This window comes from Diplodia corticola (assembly GCF_001883845.1).
Source record: "Diplodia corticola strain CBS 112549 chromosome Unknown scaffold4, whole genome shotgun sequence".
Classification (NCBI taxonomy): domain Eukaryota; kingdom Fungi; phylum Ascomycota; class Dothideomycetes; order Botryosphaeriales; family Botryosphaeriaceae; genus Diplodia; species Diplodia corticola.
The window spans coordinates 468,419-483,903 of record NW_017971483.1 but is presented as its reverse complement, the minus strand read 5'-3'; the positions used below and the strand labels follow the sequence as shown (position 1 = coordinate 483,903).

The window sequence follows — 15,485 nt, the reverse complement described above, 5'->3', positions numbered from 1 at the left end:
CTTCCCCCCTCCCGCTCGACATCATCCTTCACGCGGCCGCCCTCGATCGATCGACCTGCGAACGTCCCGCCCGTGTCCGGGGCAAAGTACCTAGGTACGCGTGCCCCGCTCTCCCCGCGCTTCGTTATTATTCACACAATTTATTTTCTTTTCCGAGATAGACGCTGCTGGTAATAATTCCCCCCTTTTTTACCCTTGTCTTTGCCTGTTATTTGCTTGTTTGCTGTCCCGGCAACGGATCCTGACCGGTTTTCTGTTGTCGTTGTTGTCGTTTGTCTTGTTTTTACCTTAATTTCTGATGATCGTCAGGTTCCAGGCCATTTCGTCCCCGTTTCATCTGAGACAAGGGTGGGGTGTGCGTGTGCGGTGAAAGGTGGGTGTCCTATGATTGCGTGCGTGTGTGTCTTTGTTTATGTTTTACTTGTTTGGGAAAGGGAAAAAGTGGAGAGACTTTGCCTTTGTTTCCATTCGCTGGATTTTCTGGGTCGAGGAAACTGGCTGACTAACTGATTTGTAGTTGGGAGGATTAGTTGTGTGTTGGTTTGATTGGTTGGCCTTGTGAGTGAGTGAGTGAGTGAGAAGAGGAAGTGCCGGTTAGAAGCGCGTCATCCATTGCTCTCCTGCGGCTTACGACGCTTGGCGCGGTTGAAGACGTCGGGCTTGTGTGGCTCCTTGGCAGAGTGCTGTAGCTCCCTGCTGTTGTGGTTGTTAGCAGTGAGAAAAAGGAGAAGGAAGGAAGGAAGGAAGGAAGGAAAGCATGGTCGAACCCAAAGAGATCACGGAGCGGTATCCTGAAGCCTGCCCGTTCTGCAACATCTCCGCCGCCTACCCTCCGGAAACCAACATCACCACCACCGCAGCAGAGAGAGGAAACGACGACAGAAAGGAAGAGGATGACCTGATTGCGTGCATACCCACCACGTCCACCGCGGTGGATCCGACACGCGTGGACCCTGGGGCGTACCTCGTCCTATCGGCGCCGCGGGTGTTGGCTTTCTTGGACATCTTGCCCATGACGAGGGGCCATCTGCTGGTCACGACAAGGGAGCATAGAGGGAAGCTGGGAGATGTGGAAGGGTTAGAAAGCAGAGATGTTGGTGAGTGAGCGAGCCCCCATGTCTATCCTAAAATTGTGTTTGAAAAGCGGCTGACTGCAACCAACGCCGCACACCACAGGCTTCTGGCTCCCCCTCCTCGCCAAAACCGTCTCCCGCGTCACCGGCGTCACAGACTACAACATCGTCCAGAACAATGGTGAGTGGCTTGCCTCTTGTCATACCCCCCCTTAGCTCCCTCCCTCCGTCCATCCACTCACTTTTTCTCATCATGATACTTCCAGGCGCCCGAGCAGCCCAAGTCGTCCCGCACGTCCACTTTCACATCATCCCTCGGCCGCCGCGCATGCCGGAGCTCCGCAACAAGAGCTGGACCATGTTCGGGCGCGGCCAGCGCGAGGACCTGGACGATGACGAGGCGGCGCGGTTGGCGGGGGAGTTGAGAGAGGTGCTCAAGGAAGAGGTGGAGAACATGAAGAAGCGGAAAGGCAGTCGATTATGACGACCTGGTTCCTTTTCGTGTTAAAGTTACTGTTCACATGTACGCGTGGGTCTGTGTAAGTAATGTTTTGGTCTGAGGGTCGTCTCTACGGCTCTTCATTGCTTCCTTTGTATACATACTCCTTGTTTCCACACCACATAGACCGGATACAATTCTCCTCGCCCCACCATCTGGAAGAAAACATGTCTTTTTCTTTCTTTCTGTGTAGCATATCATACAAATGCAAAAGAAGCCTCTGGTCTATTGACCACCACCACCACCACCACCCTCCTCCTTCTTCTCCCCGCCCTCCTCCTTCGGCTTCTCCTTCTCCTCCATATCCAACCTCCGACTCTCCACGGTGAAATACAAGCTCCTGCTCGCGCTCTCCAACGCATTCGCAACCTGCGCCCCAGCACCCTGCAGCATGCCCACCAGCTGGGCGCGCAAGCCGCCCAACCCGCCCTGGATGCCGCCGACCCAGCGCGTTCCCACGCCGTCAAAGACCTTGCCCTCGACGCGGGCGCCCAGCAGCATCAGCTTCTGCAGGCCCGCCTGCACGGCGGGCTCGTGGTAGTCCGGGCTGGCCTTGCGGCGGGGGGCGGGGAAGTCGGGGCTCTGGGGCGCGAGGATGCACAGGGCGGCGGCGAGGTGCTGGGGCGACACGACGGGGAAGGTGACGAGGGCGACGGGCCCGGACAGCAGCACCTCGAGCTCGTGCTTCTTGGCGCGGTCCGAGGCGACGGCGTGGGCGCGGGCCGAGAGCGTGTGCGTGAGGAGGGCGTCGGACGCGAGCAGCTGCTTGCTGCTCTGCGTGGCGGGCGAGGAGGGCGGCGGCGTGTGCTGCTGGGCGGCCAGGTCGGCGGCCAGGAGCGGGTCGTAGAACTCGACGACGCGCAGGGCGGAGCGGAAGATGCCCGTCTGCACCGTGTGGATCTTGATGGCGTCGGCGGGCACGGCGGACGGGGTGCCGGCGGCGGCCAGGTCGTCGTCGACCTTGCGCAGGGCCTTGGCCAGCTCGCGGCGGATGCCGGACCACTCGACGGCGCGCAGGTTGTTGTGCTGGAAGAGCAGCGCCAGCGGCGTGGAGCGCAGCAGCGAGGCGTACTGGCGCAGCAGCTGCGACTTGCGGAACTCGGCGGGCTTGTAGGACGGCGGCTGGGTGGGCGGGTGGCGGGCGATGGGGGCGGTGGCCGTCGTGACCTGCTCAAACGAGGGCGCCGGGGTGGTGGCGGTGGCCAGGCTGGCGTAGGTCCGCGGGCATTGTGACGGCTGGTGATGGCGGTGGTGTGCGAGGCGGGCGGCGTGGTTGTAGGTGCGGACGCGGACGGGCGCCGGTGCTGCTGATGCGGACGGCAGCCGTATTCTGGGAGGCATGGCGGGCGGTCAATGTCTCGGCGGCCTTGTGGAGCTGTCAGCAGGGTGGGCTACAGGCCAATTGGGGAGAACTGACCGTCGAGGATGGTGCGGAGGAGCTTGCGGGCTTGCGGACTTCCGCAGCGTCAAATTGTCGCATCGCCGCTAGCAGTCGGCCCATCTTCGGCTGGGCTGCCTGTCTCCAGAGCATCCATCTCTCGGCCGCTGCTCCTCCAATCGTCTGCACGCCAGTTTCCATTTCATTCTCCATTGGCGGCGGTGTACATACCCCGTTTTGCTGGACTTGCCGTCGCCTGCAACTGACGTCTTCCATATGCTTGTGCGGTCTTTGCAACGCCTCTCTCCGCGGCGTCTGCTCGTTTCTTCTACGTCGTCTCTATCGTTCGTTCGTTGCTTTTCCGTAAGCTCATGGGTTTTTCTTTGCGATAGCATTCCCCGCTGATGGCCGTCAGAATGACGAGCGGAGCCGCTTGTCCAGCTTCTGGGTTCCAACTGGAGGCATCACCCCCAAGGATGCTGAGGGAGAAGACACGCATGCGCTGCTAGTCCGCGCTGGCTTCCTTCGACAAGCCCACTCGGGGCTGTTCCACATGCTTCCGCTCGGTCTGCGGGTGCAAGAAAAGTTTGAGCGTTTGATCGACAAACACATGCGCAGCCTCGGCGCTTCCAAAGTCTCTCTGTCATCCATCTCCTCCGAGGAGCTGTGGGAGCGCACTGGCAGGCTGGAAGGCAAGGAGCTCCTCCGACTCAAAGACAGAAACGACTCCGGGCTCTTGCTGGGCCCGACACATGAAGAAGAGATCACCCAACTCGTCCGCAACACTGTGAAAAGCTACAAAGAGCTGCCGCTGCGCTTGTATCAGATCTCGAGGAAATACCGTGATGAGCTCCGTCCAAGGCAAGGATTGCTACGCGCAAAGGAGTTCCTCATGAAGGATCTCTACACTTTTGACCATCTGGAATCCGAGGCCTTGGACACTTACAAGAGCGTCAGGCAAGCCTACGTCGACATCCTGACCGATTTGAAGCTCCCCTACCTGGTGGCAGACGCAGACTCTGGATCCATCGGAGGAGACACCAGCCACGAGTATCACTTCATCTCCGCCAAGGGCGAGGACACAGTCTTCCAGTGCGACGTGTGCGACTACACCGCCAACGAGGAGGTAGCCCAGCACTGCGACCCCCACCTCACCCCGGAAGACGACGAACCCGGCCCCATCCTCGTATGGAAGGGCATCAGCAAGGACAGGAGGACCCTCGTCGAAGCCCACGCCATGCTTCACCCGGCCGACAATCAGTCGTCCGAACAACCCGCCGACCGCATCAACCTACATGCCGTCAAGTCCCTCTTCCCCGACCTCGACACCTCCATCGACGACGACGGCACCGGCACCACAGCCCAACAGCTATGGGACAGCGCCAGCGCCGGCAACAAAACCCGCCTCATCCTCGCCGACGCCAACATCCACGCCTTCCGCGACGCCATCGCCTTCGAACAAAACAACACCGCCGCCGCCGCCGCCGCCCCACCCACCACCTTCCACTACCTAACCCGCGACCCCCCCACCTCCACCACCAACAAAACCAAACCCACCACCCTCCTCGCCCTCCGCCACAACTCCCCCTGCCCCTCCTGCCCCACCGGCCACGTCTCCGCCCACCGCGCCGTCGAAATCGGCCACACCTTCCACCTCGGCACGCGCTACTCGACCCCGCTCGCCCTCTCCGTCCGCGACGCGCGCGGCCAGCCCAAACCCGTCCAGATGGGCTGCCACGGCATCGGCGTGTCGCGCATGCTCGCGGCCGTCGCCGACGCCCTCGCCGACGCCCGCGGCCTCAACTGGCCGCGCGCCGTCGCGCCGTGGGAGGCCGTCGTCATTTCCGCCGGCGGCGGCAGCGATGGTAGCGATAGCGACGCGGAGAAGGTGTACGATGCGCTGGTCGTGGGGGGCGTGGATGCGGTGCTGGATGATCGGAGGGGGGTGGGGGTCGGGTGGAAGCTCGGGGATGCGGACCTCGTGGGGGTGAATGTCGTTGTGGTGCTGGGGAGGGCGTGGAGGGAGGGGAGGAAGGCGGAGGTGCAGTGCAGACGGTTGGGGGTGCGGGAGGAGGTGGTGGCGGAGAAGTTGGGGGATTTTGTGACGGAGTTGCTGGGGAGGTTGTAGTGTTGGGTTGGTTGGTTGGTTGGTCTGTCGGTCGGTCGGCTGTTTGGGGGAAGAGAGGGGAGAGAAAGAGAGAGTTTTTTTTTCTTTCCTTTTTGTGGGGGAGTTTTGCCGGTGTGCGCGCGTGTTGGGGGCGAGGTAGAGGATTGTATGTAGCTCTGAGGCCTGTGGAACGATTGTTCGTCTTCTCCCCCGTGGGCCCTTATGGAAGTACATAGGTCGGCTGCGGAAAACTAGATCCACAATAGGAAGTCCTTCATGTAGCCACGAACAAGCCAGTGATAAATGTAGCTCGATTGGGTTCCGGTCGTAGCTCCAAAAATCGGTCTTCAACCTCAGATGGGACTCACTCAAAAGCGTGGCCACTAATCTTACGTTTGACTAAGCGGCGTTGGCCCTGCACATCCATAATACATAAGAAGGCAGAGAACTAACTCTCCCTGTTTGACAGAATACCATACTCTTCCTCATCCTCAAGCAACATGCTTCAAATCAGCATTTACAATAGATGTACATACGTAGCGACATTTACCCGTACCGTTCGCTATGGCTGACGGTCAGAGTGCTTCAGTTCTACCGTCCGTTGTGGCGGCGCGAGGTTCTGATAGCTTCGCACAGCTGCAAAGCTAGATCAACATATCAATAAGATATACGTTCCGAGGTGTGTGACGGGTAACCTGTATGCGTGATACAGGCTTAGGAACAACTGTAGACAAATAACCAGGAACTTAAGATAGTTAGAAAACGAAATACCTAGAGCTATCTGAAGACACTCTAGACTACATGCAGTAAGAGACCGAGACACACGCACAGCTTCAGAGACACCAGCAATCATGACTTAACCAAGAAAAATACATTTCGACTGTAACAGAACAAGAACTTCATTACCTAAACGATACCAGTGTTTTTTTCTGAATGGCCAAATAATCCGTTACCGATGGCGGGAGAAAGTAAGACAGAACAAAAAAGAGAGTCATGACAGGCACTAATACAAGTCAGGCATTCCGCCCCCATTACAGCCTCTCTCTTCCTCCTCCATCACCCTCCCTCTCTCTCCCTACCGCCACACACCCTCACTCTCCTTCACTCCACTACTACTACTACTACTACAACCACCACCTCCTCACACCACCTAAGCCGGAATCAAATTCGGCAACCGACTAAGAATCGGCAACTGAATCCCCAGCGCGCCGATCAGATTCGTCCACGCGGGCGGATACGGCACGAGGCGATTGGCGATGTGCAAGCCATCCGCCAGCAGCGCACAAAGCTGGCCGCCGGGCAAAAGGCCTTGAATAGCGCCCGTCCTCGGATCGAGGAAGCCGCCGTTGACGCTGACGACGGTGTTGGCGTAGAAGATGTAGTTGTAGACCTGGCCGTAGACGCTGCCGGCGGCGATGATGGAGGGGACGGCCGGGGCGACGGAGCCGTTGGGGAGGGTGCGCGAGGGGACGGCGACGCTGGGGAGGCTGGCGCTGGGGAGGGTGATGCTGGGGAGGCCGAGGCCGTTGTTGTTGTTGACGCCGGCGCTGGCGGATGCTTGCGCCGAGACCTGGGCGGAGGCTTGGGCGGAGGCGGCGAGCGAGGCTGAAGGGCCGCCGCCGGCGCCGCCGCCTAGGCTGGGGAGGCCGAGGCCGGGGAGGCCAGCGCTGGGGACCGAGGCCGATGGGAGGCGGGCTGACCCGCTTGGGAGGCCCAGGCCCGGTAGGCCGACGCTGGGTAGGCTGGGGGTGGGGAGACCGGCGTTCAGGCTGAGGCCTAGGTTGAGGCTGAGCGAGGGGATGGTGGCGGAGGGGAGACCTAGGCCGGGCAGACCGCCTGAAGGGAGAGCGCCCGCGGGCAGGCTGAGCGAAGGAACGGCTCCAGACGGGAGGCCGACGCCAGGCAGGCCGCCCAACGGCAGACCGAGCAAGCCGGGCAGGCCGGTGGCGAGCGGGCCGGCCAGCGAGGACAGCGCCGGAGCGGCTTGTGCGAGCTGGGACTGGACGGCGGGCAAGACGCTCGAGGGTAGTGCCGCTAGGGCCGAAGATAGCGGCGCAAGGTTCGAAGCTATCGCAGGAATCGCGTTCGCAACGGCCTGCGGTAGTAAGGGGAGTATCGAGGCCAGAGGAAGGCCACCAGCAGGCAGGCCACCAGCAGGCAGGCCACCAGCAGGCAGACCACCAGCAGGCAGGCCACCCGCAGGCAGACCACCTGTAGGCAGACCAAGCAAGCCGGGCAGGCCGGTGGCTAGCGGGCCAGCCAGCGAGGATAACGCAGGAGCGGCTTGCGCGAGCTGGGACTGGACGGCGGGTAAGACGCTCGAGGGTAGTGCCGCTAGGGCCGAAGACAACGGTGTAAGATTCGAAGCTATCGCAGGTATCGCGTTCGCAACGGCCTGCGGTAGTAAGGGGAGTATCGAGGCCAGGGGAAGGCCACCCGCAGGGAGACCGCCCGCAGGAAGACCACCCGCAGGCAAACCGCCCGCAGGTAGACCACCCGCAGGCAGACCAAGCAAGCCGGGTAGGCCGGTGGCGAGCGGGCCGGCCAGCGAGGACAGCGCCGGGGCGGCTTGCGCGAGCTGGGACTGGACGGCAGGTAAGGCGCTTGAGGGAAGTGCTGCTAGGGCCGAAGAGAGCGGTGCAAGGTTTGAGGCTATCGCAGGGATCGCGTTTGCAACGGCCTGTGGTAGTATAGGAAGTATCGAGGCTAGAGGAAGCCCACCACCTGCAGGAAGACCACCCGCGGGCAGACCACCCGCAGGAAGACCACTAGTAGGTAGACCAAGCAAGCCGGGTAGGCCGGTGGCGAGCGGGCCGGCCAGCGAGGACAGCGCCGGGGCGGCTTGCGCGAGCTGGGACTGAACGGCGGGCAGGACGCTCGAGGGCAGCGCTGCTAGGGCCGAGGATAGCGGCGCAAGGTTTGAGGCTATCGCAGGAATCGCGTTCGCAACGGCTTGCGGTAATGCGGGGAGTATCGAGGCCAGGGGAAGGCCACCTCCCGCAGGAAGTCCTCCCGCAGGAAGACTTCCCGCAGGCAGACCACCAGAAGGAACCGCACCCGAAGGGATCGCGCCGGAAGGAACCGCACCCGAAGGAGCCGCTGCTCCAGGCGGCAGACCAAGCAGTCCAGGAAGACCGCTGGCGCCCACCGGACCGGCAAGCGAGCTCAATGCCGGGGCAGCGAGCTGAAGCTGAGACTGAACAGAAGGTCGAACGCTCGAGGGTAGCGCCGCCAGGGCCGATGAAAGGGGGGCAATGTTGGAGGAAATCTGAGGAATCGCGCTTGCGACGGCCGACGGCAGCGCGGGGAGCACTGAGTTCAGGGGGAGGCCCCCACCACCCGAGGGCAGACCAGCAGTCGAAGGAGCTGCTGCCCCGCCGGAAGGAACAGCTGCTCCAGACGGCAGACCAAGCAGTCCAGGAAGGCCGCTGGCACCCACCGGGCCGGCCAGCGCGCTTAGTGCCGGAGCTGCGAGCTGGAGCTGCGATTGGACTGCGGGAAGGACGCTCGAAGGCAGCGCCGCTAGGGCCGAGGAGAGGGGGGCAACGTTGGAGGAAATCTGAGTGACGGCGCTTGCAACAGCCGACGGCAGCGCGGGGAGTATCGAGTTCAGGGGAAGACCGCCAGGGCCACCGGCACCGGCAGAGGCACGAGCGGTTGCCGTGACAGATGCGCCAGCGGCTGCCGTGGCAGAGGCACTACCACCGGCACCAGGGCCGAAGGGAAGACCACCAGCGGGAAGACCGGAGAGTGCGTTGCCGATTTGGCTGATTTGGGAGAGGACCGATGGTTGCTGGGCAGCGGGGAGAGCGCTGATCGCCGACGAGAGCGGCGCTGGGTTCGTCGGGTTGGCGACGAGGGCGCTGGCGACATTCGATGGAAGGCCGTTGAGAAGGGAGCTGACAACAGGGCTGGGAAGAGAACCCAGAGGCAGACCCGGAGCACCGGCTGAGGGCACACCAGCCGAAGGAAGACCCGGAGCACCAGCAGAAGGCACACCAGCCGAAGAAAGACCAGGAGCACTAGCAGAAGGCACGCCGGCAGACGGGGCGCCGGTCGGAAGCCCGCTGAAGACGGGAGCCAGCGCGGAAAGCACCGAAGGCAAAGCACTGCTCGGCAGCGCAACGAGAGCTGATTGCAAAGGAGCTACGTTAGAAGGTACTTGTGATAATGCGCTGGCCACGTTTGAAGGAACGTTGTTTGCAACCGAGTTGATAACGCTGGTAGGCACAGAAGGAAGGCCGCCAACGGGGGGTAAGGCGGACAGGCCAGGAACACCACCGGGCAGGCTGGGTACGCCACCAGGTAGGCTGGGAACACCACCGGGCAGGCTGGGTACGCCACCAGGTAGGCTGGGAAGGCCGCCGCTCGGGAGTCCACTCAAGACTGGAGCCAGCGCGGAAAGCACCGAAGGCAGAGCACTACTCGGTAGGGCAACTAGAGCTGATCCTAGAGGAGCTGCGTTAGAAGGTACCTGTGATAGCGCGCTAGCTACGTTTGAAGGAACGTTGTTCGCAACCGAGTTAATCACGCTGGTGGGTACAGAGGGAAGGCCGCCAACGGAGGGTAAGGCGGGCAGGCCAGGTACGCCAGGTACGCCACCAGGTAGACTGGGAACGCCGCCGCTCGGGAGTCCGCTAAAGACGGGAGCCAGCGCGGAAAGCACCGAAGGCAGAGCACTGCTCGGTAGGGCACCAAGTGCCGACTGCAGAGGAGCTGCGTTGGAAGGTACTTGCGACAGCGCGCTGGCCACGCCTGAAGGAACGTTATTGGCAACCGAGTTGATCACGCTGGTGGGCACAGAGGGAAGGCCGCCGGCGGGCAAAGAAGGTACGCCAGGTAGGCCTCCAGGTAGGCCGCCAGGTAGGCCGCTGTTCGGGAGGCTAGGAACGCCGCCATTCGGGAGTCCGCTAAAGACAGGAGCCAATTCAGAGAGTACCGACGGCAGAGCACTGCTCGGCAGGGCAACGAGAGCTGATTCTAGAGGGGCTGCGTTAGAAGGTACTTGTGATAACGCGCTTGCCACATCCGAGGGAACGTTGTTCGCAACCGAGTTGAGCACGCTCGTAGGTACAGAGGGAAGGCCGCCGAGGGGCAAAGAAGGTACGCCAGGTGCGCCAGGTGCGCCAGGTACGCCAGGTGCGCCACCGGGTAGGCTGGGAATGCCACCGGGTAGGCTGGGAATGCCACCAGGCAGGCTAGGACCACTGATGGCGGGAGCCAATTCGGACAGTACTGAAGGTAGAGCACTGCTTGGCAGAGCACCAAGAGCGGACGACAGAGGAGCCGCGTTGGTAGGCAGCTCTGAAAGCGCACTGGCCACACCTGAAGGGACGTTGTTGACAATGGAGTTGGCCACGTCACTGGGCAGACCGGGAAGGCCGACTGAGGGTAGGCCAACTGAAGGGAGGCCAGTTGAGAGGAGGCCACCCGAGGGGAGGCCAGCAGAAGGTAGGCCAGCAGAAGGGAGGCCGGCAGAAGGCAGGCCGGCAGATGGCACGCTAGGAGCATTGGCATTAGTAGGGAGACCGTTCAGAACAGGAGCCAAGTCGGAAAGCACCGAAGGTAACACCTCGCTTGGCAAAGCTGCCAGGGCCGAGGAGAGCGGCGACGCGTTTGCCGGCAGTTCGGAGAGTGCGTTGGCAACGTTGGTCGGTAGGCTGGGGATGATCGACTCAAGAGCACCGGTAGGAAGGCCGGGCAAGCCAGGTACACCGGGAGCACCAGTAGGAAGACCGGGCAAGCCAGGAGCACCGGGAGCACCAGTGGGAAGACCGGGCAAGCCAGGAACGCCGAGGGCACCAGTAGGAAGACCGGGCAAGCCAGGAGCACCGGGAGCACCAGTGGGAAGACCGGGCAAGCCAGGAACACCGGGGGCACCAGCAGGAAGATTGGTCAGGACAGGCGCCAGGTCGGAAAGCACCGAGGGTACCACTTCGCTTGGCAAAGCCGCAAGAGCCGAGGAGAGCGGCGCCACGTTGGCCGGCAGTTGTGGAAGGGCGTTCACAACGTCCGACGGCAGGCTATCCAGAACGCTGCTCGGCAGAGCCACCGGAGGCAACCCAGGCACACCGGGAACACCGCTAGGAAGGCCGGTGAGAACCGGTTCCAACTGGGAAAGAATCGACGGGACTTCGTTGGTCGGGAGAGCGGCGATTGCGGAAGAGAGTGCTCCAGCGTTAGTCGGCAACTCTGATAGCGCATCCGCAACGGCTGACGGCAGACTACCCAGGACATTGCTTGGCAGAGCGATTGGAGGCACGCCAGGAAGGCCGGGCAGGCCGCTGGGAACACCGGGAAGCCCAGGAAGACCGCTGGGAGCCCCCGGAAGACCCGGAAGACCCGGAAGACCGTTTGGAACCCCAGGAAGACCAGGCACGCCAGTAGGCAGGAACGGCTCCAACGCAGAGACAATTGGAGGCACTTCGTCGGTAGGAAGAGCGGCGAGAGCTGATGGGAGCGCCCCAACGTTAGTTGGCAGCTCTGATAGAGCGTTAACGACGCCCGATGGCAGGGTATCGAGGATGCTGCTCGGCACGGCGATTGGAGGCAAGCCTGGAAGGCCTGGAGCCCCGGGGACGCCAGGGACGCTGGGCACCCCAGTCGGTAAGAATGGTGCCAGACCAGAGAGGACTGAAGGAACCTCGTTGGTTGGGAGGGCTGCAAGAGCCGAATTGAGCGCCCCAGGATCGACTGGGAGGTTCGATAGTGCGTCGACAACGTTCGATGGAAGACTGCCAAGAACGTCACTCGGCACTGAGATCGGAGGAAGGCCAACGGTTGGCAGACCTGGCAGACCGATGGTTGGCGCGCCGGGGAGGCCTGGGACACCAACGGATGGCTGGCCAGGAAGGCCAGGGAGGCCAGGTGGTACACCGGGAAGGCCAGGAACGCCGGTCGGCAAAATCGGTGCCAAGTCTGAAAGCACCGATGGCAGCACATCTGTTGCAAGAGCCTCAAGAGCTGAAGGAAGTGCCCCAACGTCCGATGGCAATGCCGACAATGCGCTAGCAACAGCCGAAGGCAGGCTCGGGGCGATGGAATTGAGCACGTCTGTTGGTAAACCGACTGTAGGAAGGGGAGGCAAGCCTGGGGCCCCGAGAGGCGGTACGCCCGGGGCGCCGGGAAGGCTGGGACCACCGGGGAGGCCGGGGAGGCCAGAGGGCAGGCTGCTCAGAACCGGTCCCAAGTCGGATATGACCGACGGGAGTTCGCTAGCTGGGAGAGCCGCGAGGGCTGAGGGGAGAGCGGCGGCGTTAGTCGGCAGCTGTGATAATGCGTTGGCAACGTCTGACGGGAGGCTAGGGATGATGGAGTTGAGGACGTCGCTTGGGAGAGCAACTGGAGGCACGCCAACAGGTGGCAGGCCTGGCAAGCCTGGCAAGCCCGATAGACCAGAAGGCAGACTGCTCAGGACCGGCGATAGCTCAGAAAGAACCGAAGGCAGTACGCTGGTTGGGAGAGCCCCAAGGGCTGAAGGGAGAGCGCCAGGGTTAGTTGGCAATTGCGACAATGCATCGGCAACGCCTGATGGGACGTTAGGAATGACCGACTGGAGAACATTGCTTGGCAAAGCCACAGGAGGCACGCCAACCGACGGCAGGCCCGCAAGATTGGTAGGAAGGCCACTTAGAACTGGTGCTATCTGAGAGAGAACGGAGGGAAGCACACTGGTCGGCAGAGCGGCGAGAGCTGAAGGAAGCGCTGCAGCATTTGACGGCAGAGCCGACAGCGCACTAGCGATATTCGATGGGACGTTAGAAATGATTGACCCGAGGACGTTGCTGGGCAGGGCGATTGGAGGCACGCCAATTGGCGGCACAGTAGGCAGCCCAGGAGCTCCAATGAACGGCACACCAGCAGATGGCACACCAGCAGACGGCACACCAGCAGACGGCACACCTGCAGACGGCACACCTGCAGACGGAACGGCACCGGCAGGCAATCCGGGGGTTGCCAGCTGCGAAGCCAAGCTGGCAATGTCGCTTGGAATGGCGCTTACAGGCAGGTTCGTGAGCGCGGATGCGAGGGCGCCAGGGTTCGTGGACAGAGCGCTGTTCAAGTTCGAGAGAACGGAAGACGCAACGCTGCTCGGGAGGAGAGTGGCAAGCCTCGATAGAGCCGGTGTAATAAGTGCCGAGGGCAGCGCGGCTCCAGGCAGGCCCACAGACGGAAGTCCGGGAAGACCCACTGATGGAGCCCCAGGCAAGCCTACAGATGGCACTCCAGGCTGGCTCACAGATGGCACTCCAGGCTGGCTCACAGATGACACTCCCGACCGGCTTACCGAGGGGACTCCAGCTGAAGGAACGCTGGCCGACGGGAGACCTGGAACAAGGCCAGTTGGCGCCGCGGGGAGGTTGAGGCCAAGGGACAGAGATGCGAGAATTGGCGTGACAGACGGGACGGCGGAAGCCAGATTTGACAGGACGGAGGGCAGCTGTGCGGAGGGAATCTGTCCCAGGGCAGACTGCAGAGGAGCAGCATTGGAGGCTGCCTGTGAAGCAGCGCTCGGCAAACCGCTGATTATTGATGCCAACGCACTGCTAGGGAGAAGAGCGGTCGGCCTGACGCTTGAGGTGCTCACTCCAGGGACCAAGTTTGACCCAAGACCCGGAAGGCCAGTCGGCAAGGCGGGGGCGGGCAGCGTGGTCGGGACCAGCGCCGGATTGGCTGCGATGGCGCTCGACAGAGCTTGGTTCAATTGGCGTGCGATTGACTGTGCATCGGCAGGAAGCTGCGAAATGATCTGGGGAAGAGATGGACAAAGGGTCCCGAGAGCATTTGCAGCAACACTCGCAGCAGCAGGAACCGGGGCAGCAGGGAGAATGTTGGGCAGAACAGCAGGAAGAAGTTGGCGTGGAATAATCTCAGCAGCACGGGCTTGTGCCTCCTTGTAGATGGGGTACTCCTCCGGGGATGTTGGGGCAGTTGTCGCTTGCCGGATGAGCGTGGCCAGAACGGCCAGAAGGACTTTCTTCGGAAGACGCATGGCTGGTACTTTGAAGTGAAGTGAATGAAGGAGTGGATGATAAAGACTGGAAAAAACAAGGGAAGGGAAGCAGTGGCTGAGCGAGGCGCTGCTCAGCTTCAGCTTCGACTTTCTCCCTCTGCCGCTGGCCTTTCCAGTGCTCTTATACTCCTGGACACGGAGTCTAAGAAACTGGAGAGATGGTGCAGGTAGACAGATTCTCGATGGGCATCTACGGCAATTTAGCTGCACAGTCAAGTCCACAGGGAAGGGGAGGTAGGCTCTTCTGCAGCTAACGCTCCAGAAGCCTCACATTCTTCATAGATCGGCGCGGAATGTCCGCTGCTGTTAACTGCTGCGGACCGGCTCGCGATGCACCTCGTTAAGAATGAGGTCTGGCGGGGACGGAGTCCCCTCCGGGTGGGATATACCCTTCTACGAACATGCTACGCCAAGGCTGGTGTCAGCAGGGTAAGCTGCAACTAGCGGAAAAGATTCGGCCTACGGTGTTTTGGCCCGTTATATGCAAGCATCGCTATATTCGAGCACTGTATCTGTACACTTTTCAGGCTCTGCATCTTGGACTTCGCCTTTGTTCGATGAGCGCTGGGTTGCCTGACGCGACGGTTGACGGTGAGATTGACAGCGCCGACGGATTGCTCCGATGACGGATGTCGCAATGGTATGGGGTGCATTCTTGGAGGACCTCGGGTGTCTTTCATCTCGCTTACATCATCCGCGACGAATCAGCAGTGTGGCGGCTTCTAACGGTGGCGTTGTGGTGGTATGTGTCCGGTCCCATGAGGGCGTCACGGCACAGAAGTCGGAATCAAGGGAGATAGGAGACAATTGGGGGGACTGCAGACTGAGAAGATAGGCCAATGCTCCAGGGCCCCGGGTTCTTGGTGTAACGAGCGACTTTTTGATTCGAGGATCACCGCGAAGTATGGCGTGAACAGGGTCGGCCGAAGTAAACTAGTAAGAAGTCGTTGCAAGTTTGCTAGAGATACTGCGACCAAGCGCGTCTAGACGTGGGCGAGCATCTCTCAGACCAAGTCCTGGCGGCAATGAAGAGCGGGACTGGCGGCGGGAGATTTGCGCTTCCCGAAAGCTTGACGTGTGTAGAGGAAGCGCTCAGAGACCCCATATCCACAGGAATTGGCCGACTGTTGCACAAATCGGCGGCGGAGATGACGCGTCCGGGAATAAGAAGGGCGTCTTGCTGGTTGGGTAAAGCGGTGGCTCCTTGGAGGAACATCAAGGAAAGCTCTTTTGGCATGGCTGTGGCGGTACTGTCGGACTGTAAAATCTCGAGTTCTAGTGTCATTCTTGAGCGATTAAATCCAGAAACACCCCGAAGGCAACGAACGTGCAGGAAGAGGCAGATCGGTGATGCTTCGGAGGGCGGCGTTGGAGCTCCCGAGATGGTACGGGGCCGAGTGGAGTGGGTTGGGCGT

General features: G+C 61.4%; 4 protein-coding genes across 4 annotated transcripts; 2 read left to right on the top strand and 2 right to left on the bottom strand.

Annotated features, from left to right (window-relative positions):
• Positions 1-757: 757 nt before the first annotated feature.
• Positions 758-1,557, top strand: BKCO1_4000138 (hit domain protein; the record flags this gene model as incomplete). The annotated part of the gene is made up of 3 exons (XM_020275558.1): positions 758-1,097; positions 1,177-1,254; positions 1,340-1,557. The coding sequence occupies 3 exons, from the start codon at positions 758-760 to the stop codon at positions 1,555-1,557; spliced, it is 636 nt and encodes a 211-aa protein (XP_020134262.1).
• A 240-nt stretch (positions 1,558-1,797) lies between these two features.
• Positions 1,798-2,913, bottom strand: BKCO1_4000137 (uncharacterized protein; the record flags this gene model as incomplete). The annotated part of the gene is made up of 1 exon (XM_020275557.1): positions 1,798-2,913. One exon carries the CDS (start codon positions 2,911-2,913, stop codon positions 1,798-1,800), a length of 1,116 nt encoding a protein of 371 aa, XP_020134257.1.
• Positions 2,914-3,226: 313 nt separating this feature from the next.
• BKCO1_4000136 (prolyl-trna synthetase) lies at positions 3,227-5,078 on the top strand (the record flags this gene model as incomplete). Its single annotated transcript, XM_020275556.1, has 2 exons — positions 3,227-3,313; positions 3,366-5,078. 2 exons carry the CDS (start codon positions 3,227-3,229, stop codon positions 5,076-5,078), a joined length of 1,800 nt encoding a protein of 599 aa, XP_020134258.1.
• Positions 5,079-6,207: 1,129 nt separating this feature from the next.
• BKCO1_4000135 (rna-binding protein 12) lies at positions 6,208-14,049 on the bottom strand (the record flags this gene model as incomplete). The annotated part of the gene is made up of 1 exon (XM_020275555.1): positions 6,208-14,049. The coding sequence occupies one exon, from the start codon at positions 14,047-14,049 to the stop codon at positions 6,208-6,210; it is 7,842 nt and encodes a 2,613-aa protein (XP_020134259.1).
• Between the last annotated feature and the right edge of the window lie 1,436 nt (positions 14,050-15,485).